General features: G+C 36.9%; 1 protein-coding gene across 3 annotated transcripts in view; it reads right to left on the bottom strand.

Annotated features, from left to right (window-relative positions):
- Positions 1–1,601: 1,601 nt before the first annotated feature.
- Positions 1,602–8,101, bottom strand: part of CCNT2 (cyclin T2) — a 53,290-nt gene continuing 46,790 nt past the window's right edge. For 2 of the 3 annotated variants that reach the window (XM_090279449.1, XM_090279461.1), the window contains 2 exons: positions 4,614–4,684; positions 1,602–4,165 (listed from right to left, as the gene is read on the bottom strand). In XM_090279449.1, the coding sequence (XP_090135575.1) occupies positions 2,738–4,165; positions 4,614–4,684 (1,499 nt within the window). In that variant the 3' untranslated portion in view covers positions 1,602–2,737. The remainder of the gene's footprint in view (positions 4,166–4,613; positions 4,685–8,101) is intronic. The other variant, XM_090279456.1, reaches the window with a different exon arrangement.

The raw sequence follows: 8,101 nt of genomic DNA, 5'->3' as shown, positions 1-8,101 counted from the left end.
AATATTTCAAATATTTAAAAAATCTCACCAAAAATGTTTCACCTTAACAGTACTTTGCACATGTGAAATTTCATACCTAAATTTGATGATACTATTTTGGTTTATTTATGGCTACTTAACAAGACTCAGTAATAATGTCCATTCACTTGAGTCTTTTTCTTTGGTTGAGCCTATTGGGACCAGGCTACTTATGCAAATGACATGGCTAAAGCAAATTCATGGTAATATGAATTATAAGGATTTTCACTGAATGGAATAGAAGCTTAAAAGGATTTTCATATTTATCCCCATTGTGGTTTTGGAAGCTAATATCCTGTTCAGAGGTTAAAGAGTTTGAATAGCTCACACAATCCTGTAAAAATTACAACTGGCTGCCCTTTAATAAATAAAGTTATTGTAAAGATTTACATTTACAGAGTGAAAAGTAAATACACAGCATTTCAAATTCAATTTTGGAAGTACTATTAAGTACTGACTCCTAACAATATACACTAGCTACCTTTTTAACTGTCCATCATTAGCACCAATAAAGATTCAACAAAATTACCTTTATTCCCACATCTCAAAACAATTCTGCAAATTCTTGGTGAAGTTTAAGTATAGTCACAGACCTTAAATATTCACATTTTTTCTGTCATACTGAAAATATGTTCACTAATTTTCTGGATATTCTTTACAAAATCTTATGAAAATTCCTGGTATTCTCATCCCTAAGTATACAGTAGCACACCATCCTATGCAGTTTCACATGATAGCGCCTTAAGAGGTTTCACATCTAAATTACCAAGAACAAATCCCTTCCCTCCCTCATTTTCCCTCAGCTTAAGTCTATCTATACTAGTCCTTGGATTATGTACCACTGTCAAAGTATAACTGTATCAAAATTATCATGTTTGTGGATACAATAATATGCCATACAGAACAATAAAGTTACACATAATGACAAAGATTACTAAAGTTATGCAAGACAAGAACAAATGTTAGGACATGCTAGCTAGGCAAAGTCCCTAGAAAGAGGCTCCTAGCATCCTAAATTCAAATAACATTGACAAAATAATGAACAATAATCTTTAAAAAATTATAAAGCTACTTGCAAAGTAGGTAATTGCTAAATAAAAGTAGAGCACAATATTAAACTCTAATATTTACAACAGCAACATACTCGAGTAATTACAATTGTGCACATATCAGTGGTTTTAACAATAATAATTCATATACATAGAGGAAAAGTTAAAGACAGCTTTCAGTTCAACAGAAGTTGATTTCAACTCATCTCAAAGATACTCAACATCTCAAAGGTTTACCACAGAATAAATACAAGACTCGCTGATGAACCGAAGCCTATTACTGGTGTTTAAGACAAATGTTAAACAAGTTAATGTCTGTTTATTCAAAAGTCAGATGACTGTGCCAATTTGACCTCAACAGGAATATACTGAGATGTGCAAACAAAGGTAAAACCTCCACCAGCTGTTTACCTGGAGGCCAACCTTTTTTTTTTCTTCCATCAGAGGTTTCTGATAAGCTATAAATACAGGTACAATGCACAGTGATCTTTTCTTTTTATTTATTGTTAGAATATAAAAGAACTGAGAGAGCAATGGGTTTCACTTTGTTTTTATAAGGAAGACTGCATTTACCTGGAAAAGAAATATGACATCACACACAAACACGCTTCAGGGGAGGGGTATGTTTAAGAATATGGTGTCATTCTGAATGCTAAAGGAAACGCGATTCCTGTTTACTATTAAATTACGTAGTGTTAAAGTTCTTTATTTAAGAAAAAACTTAATTTTTCACTATGTATGTTTTATGAATTTAGTTTTCAAATCACAGTAATTTACATAACCATTATTAACAGCTGTGTTATAGTACTGCAACAAACCAACAAACATTTAACTGTACTTCACATCAAGAGTATGTAAACTTTATTTTTTCCTCTTCAAGCCTTCAGAAAATTAGGGGCTATTTCAGCAGCCAATCTGGTCAGAACCTCTGAAGGCAAAAGTTCAGTGCCTCACAGTGTAAATGACCACCTGTGGCACTGCATACCCATCCGGTAGTGAAGTGTCCCCCCCTTCAGAGGCTTCCAGTAAGGCCTAGAGTTTAAGGTTAACATGGAAAAGTGCCACCTTTGTTTTAGATTAGCGATGGACTCTGACAAGATAAAATAAAGTTATTCTGTATATTGTTATACTTACAAGCAGCTCCAATCCTGAGTATTTATGGTAATATCTAAACATACAAAAATGTATGTACATTTTTTCTCCACTTTCTTGTAAACAGTTTTCAGTACACTGTTTTATCCCTTTAACATTGAAACATGCAAATCATACATACAAGTATAAATACACAAAAGAAAACAATTTACACTCATTCAAAAGCCAAGCAACAACAAAAAAATATACCTACAGTATTCAAATTATAAATAACAAATGCTTGAGGCATTTTATATCCCTAGAAGCAGCCAGCCATTCATCTTAATGTTCTTAGCTGCAATTGTAGAAATACTGAGTTTTGCACCTTCCATGCTTTTACAGTATTTATAACACTATCATATGTGGAGATAAAGACTTGTTTACTATAATCTCTTCTTTTCAGAATGAAGAATAAAGCAGCACTTACAAATATTGAAACAGTGGCAATAGCAGGTGTTACCACTGCTAGATCAGGAGGATTCCATTCTAACAATTTTTAAATTAAAAAAAGGAAAGGAAAAATTGACCTAAACAAATGATTACATGTTCATTCCTTGGGCACTTAACAGCGAGTCCAGCATGTCGTATGTGTCTTTGTAGTCCATATGCTGGCTGTTTGTACTGTATTCGTGATTGACATCAGGACCGTTGGTCTCCACTGGCTTCTTGTCCAGTTTCACGAGGGTGCTGAGATGTCCGTAGCCCACCTGGTATGTGACAGGGGGAGGAGGGGGTAAGGGATGGTTAAAAACAGAGTTGTGAGAGGATATATACTGCTTAACAGAGGAGGAAGAACTAGATGAACTACCTGAACTTTTGGAACCTTTGCTCATTTTGGAGTGATGGTTGTGAGATGCATCATTGATATGCAGCTTCTTCCTTGAAGAGCTGGAACTAGAGGAAATGCCATCACTGCTCAGGCCAACAGGACTCCTCAGCACAGTGGGTGGTATTCCATCAGCACTGTGTTTACTGCCCCCACTGTTGCTGCCACTATGTGAGTGGGAATGCTTGTGACTGCTGGGGTGGTGGCGGTTTGAGAGATGTTCCTTGTGCTTTTCTTTGTGGTCTCTGCTGACATGTGGGCTGGAATGTTTGCTCTTCCCACTGCCTTCATCAGAAGAGCTGTGTCTTTCTGAGGAAGAAACTTTTATTTTCATTTTCAGTTCTTCTTTACTGACACTTTTATCAGTGGGTGGTAATGGAATCCGTAATTTCAGTGATCCACTTTTTTCCTTCTTATCTGCCATATATTTTTCAGGTTTTTCTGCATTTGTGATGGGGATTTTCATTTTAATGGGAGAAGTCACAGAACTGCTGCTGGTTGCCTGTGAGTGCACGTGCTTGTGTTGCTGTTCTACCTGGGCAGCTACATAATGATCCCTGACATCCAGATCAAGGGTTTCTAGCTTACGTTTTTCTCTGTATTTATCTAAAGACATTTTCTGAGGAATAACTCCAGGAGTTGCAGAAATTGGCCCATGGTGCTTACTGCTCCCTGCTTTATGGGTATATTCTTGCTTAACAGAAGAATGATCAGATATTTTGTCAGGTCTGTGATGTAATCCTGAATGCAGTGATATAGAAGGTCCCTGCTGGAAGTTGATGTTGTACTGGCTACCAGACAAAGATGCCTCCTGTTTCTGTGAATATATCTGCTCTGTCCTTGCTGATTCTTGATGTTGAGGCCATTCTTGGTGTGATGACAAACTGTATGAGGTACTTGGCATTCCTGTTGCTAGCACTGACAAATTATCAGATGTATGGCTGTCTTGAACAGAAATATTTCCTGAATTGAGAGGTACTGGTGCAGGGAATGCCGATGTAGATGGTTTCTGAAAATTTGGGTTTGCAGGCACACCAGTAACACTATCCACTAAAATGGAATTCTGGACCAATGATGAACCAAGAAGTGGCGTTTCTGATACTTGTCCATCTACTTTTGGTTTCTTAGCCGCCTGATTAGCCTATATAAACGAAACAGAAAAGAAGCAGAGACAGCAAGGAATTTAATATACATTGCTTATAAAAATTCTATATTTATAAGCATAAAGGAAGGCTATAAAAAAATTGAAAGCACTAATTTTGGAATTCGATACAGGTTAAACCCTAGCCTAGCCATTTAAGGAAGTAACTTAACTTGTCTAGGCTTTAATTTCTCCATTTGTAAAATGAGAAGAATATTGCCATCACTGTGAGATCTCTGCAAATACTTCATAAAATACTTAGTAAAGTCCACTGGACACAGTAGTTGAATGAACCATGTGTGCATGTATTACAGTTTATGATACACTGTAATTATTTAGGGATACTAGAAATAAGAATACTTAACCACAAAACATCACACTGGTTAGCTATGCAATTATTAGGTAAATGACAAACGGATAATTTATTAAACCCTGCCAATTGTCTTACCCTCCAGTTTCGAATCCTCTTCAACCTACTAGGCGTTTTCTCCAATATCTGTAGAAACTCATGTGTTAGCTCTAAAAATAAAATTTAAATTTATAATTTAGAAGGTTCCTTTAGGATTTATATTTCTCTCAAGTGTTCAATATGAAAAAGGGATTTCAAGAATTCATCTACTTCACTATCGCCCTCGTATTCAGCCTTTGGCATATTACAGAAGTAGACACAGCTCTGAACTAGTATTTATAAAGAAGAAAATAACTTCCTCACCCCAATTTTATGTACTTACTCAGAATTTCTGGAAAATTTAGTAGCATACAAAAAGACTCCCCCAAAATAGAAACCTCGATTAGGCAAAAACAATTGTAGTAATTGTTGCAGGCAAGATCCATCAATAGATTTAAAATTAGTGGGCCAAAGTTTGAGGAAAAAAAAAGTTCTCTGTATAATCTCAAATACCTCCCTCGAGGTATTAACTGAAAAGAAAAGCAATAACTTTAAATGAAAAAACCCACCAGATACGACCTTTACCAAGTTATCATGGTTATCATTACTAGCAATAACATGTATCAACATGATATGCCCCACTGATAAGATGCAGAGCAGGACACCCATTTTTATGGTATTCCTGTAAAAATTGTGTAGCCTCAACAAAATGAGAAAACAGGAGATAAATAATAAGGAACATTATATAAAATAACCATTATTCTTCCAGTGTCAAGGTTATGAAAAAAAAGGGGAAAGATTGAAAAACTGTTATATGTTGTAAGAAAATAAAGGGGCATATCAACCAGATGAATTGTGGGATCCTAAAGCAGAAAAACTGGAGAATAAAATTTGCAGTTTAGTTAATAGTATTGTACCTATTTTAATGTCCTGGTTTTGATAATCATGTATTATTATCTGAAATGTTAAATTAGAGAAACTGGATGAGGTGCATATATAATCTCTGTACTATTTTGCAATTCATATAATTTTATTTTTAACTTAAATGAAAAAAATTCCTCCACCTAACTCATAACTTCCTTAGCAATCAACACCATTAACATATTGGTAAACTGCCCTGGTCATATTTTTAGATCAATTTTTTTCTTACATTTAGGATTAAAATTAGATGACTCACTTTTCAAAAGTGGTGTGGTTAAGATCAATTTATACCCCCAAATAATATGTTTAACAGTTATTGGCAACTCTCAAGACAAATTTAGTATCAGTCTTGGCAATGCTATGAGTTCACAACTAGCTCCTGTGAAAGTCTCATGAGCTTCCTGACACAGTTTGGATGAAAAAAATCTAATGTCCAAACTACTTCCTTCCTCACTTGGAAAAAAAAATCCCCTTTCTACTTGGACTCTAAATAAATCTAGCAGATACATAATACTTTTGGGTTCAAAATTAATAAGAAATTGGCTCAATTTCTTTAACAGCTTGGTTGTCAAAGATTAAATGCACATACAATTTCTGGTCCAAAACCTCGTATTCCGCGGGCACAAAATGTAAGCTTTGGTTTTCCTTTCTTAAGTGTCCTATTCTTAATATTTATAATGGAGGAGCAAAAGATTGTCAAATAATCACTGTTAATGTTAAATATATAGCTACATCCATAAAAATCACAGTACACTTAAAATAGAGGATCCTCCTCCTAAAAGCTAATATACAAAACAAATTCAAAATATAAAAACAGCACACAAGGGTTGTTTTTATAAAAATAATATATAAAACCCCACATATAAATATGAAAAACCCCACATAACAAAAACAAAAAAACTTACAGATTGCTAAATATAAGCAAACATGGTTTTGGGAAGAGTCTTTTAGATGAATTATTTCAATATATATTGAATATACATTGATGCTTCACACACCACGCTAAAATTCAGATACATCTTAATTATCTTAAATTTTGTTTATTATTTTGGGACAAAAACAGAAAAGGCTGCTATATAATATGTTAAGTGTCCATAATTCCTGTTCAATGGCTTTCCAAATAAATAATGGGCTTGAACCTTTTCAGAATGGAAGCAGAGGATATTTAGGTCACCCCTGTGGTGTCAAAAACAAACAAACAAAAACTACTTTACCTATAACTTAGGAGAATAAAAAGCACTTTACTTTTTTTGGTGAGGTTTATTTTAGTACCATATATGAAGTCTGTCCAGAAAAAGTCCACCACTGTAGGACATGGGGGTGGTGGTGGTGGTGGGGGGGGGGTTGTGTGTGTGTGTGTGTGTGTGGGGTCATCTGTTGTGAAGGTATCCAGCCATTAATATGAGAACGAGAGACATTTATTGAAGGAGATACAAGAAACATTGTAGACAGGACAATGACGCCTCAGTTCCCTTCAAAGTACTTGGGACCTCACACAGTTCTCCCAATCACCATAAGCTGCCTCATTGTATTTTCCTGAACTCATCAATGGTTTGAAATCTCTTCCATTTCAAAGGTGATTTTAGTTTTGGGAAAAGCCCAAAGTCACAGGATGCAAAACCTGGCTTGTAGCGGGGCTGAGTCACCTTGGTGATTCGATGTTTCACTAAAAAACTATGCATGAGATGTGATGCATGAGTGGGTGCAAGTTACCTATAGCTGTGGTTTTCTGAATCATCTGAATAGTTTCCACAGAGGAATGTTCAAGCTTAATGCAAAATTTAATGCTGGTTCCGGCCAAGAAGAAGGCCTAGACAGACACGCTGGGTCTCCCTCCATAACTAAGAAGGAATACAACTACCTCAAAACTAGGGACAACCAGAAGTTCCAGAAAATCAAGCTGCATGGAAGTCCAACAAAGACAGAAAAAAGAAATACTCATCCAGACAGGTAGGAGGGGCAGAACCTGGGCGGAGAGGACGCGGTATGGCAGTGGTGGCAGTGGCAGGCCGGCGGAAAACGCAGTCACATGTTTTAAAAAGTGGGGAGAGACACCTAGGAAGCGTACCCAGCACCTGACCAGACTGTGCAGCTCACAGTCCCAGCACCAGGGAAAATCAAGCCTCATTGCTTCTGACTGTGCAAACCAGTGGGGGTTGGAGAAGGGGAAGAAATTGCCAGTCTCTCAGCAGAGTCCATTTATTTAAAGGGCCCCAGCGGTCCTAGAACATCCGCAGACCAACCCACTCTGGGAACGAAGGCCAGGGCAACAGCTAGAGAGGCACCGGTCCCATATGAAAGAGGGAGAAGTGCCTGGAAAAGGGGCAAGTGCTGAGCAAGTGGCATTGTTCCCCCTCCCCAACATACAGCACCACAACATGGTTAAACGGGTTACCCTGTACTGACGAATACCAAAGGCTCTGCCCCTCACAACGTAACAGGTGCAACAGCTCCACCTAAGACACAGAGGCAAACAAACACAGGAGCCTGTCGAGATGAGGAGACAGAGAAGTATGGCCCAAAAGGGGGAATGGATCAAGGTTCCAGTGGGAGAACTAAGCAATGAGGAGATAGCCAACCTAACAGATGCAGAATTCAAAACACTGGTGATAAAGATGCTCACAGGC

Source organism: Furipterus horrens, unplaced genomic scaffold (assembly GCF_987537825.1).
Source record: "Furipterus horrens unplaced genomic scaffold, mFurHor1.1.pri manual_scaffold_1, whole genome shotgun sequence".
In the NCBI taxonomy this organism is placed as follows: Eukaryota; Metazoa; Chordata; class Mammalia; order Chiroptera; family Furipteridae; genus Furipterus; species Furipterus horrens.
Note: the sequence above shows the minus strand (reverse complement) of the source record. Positions and strands in the feature narration are given on the sequence as shown.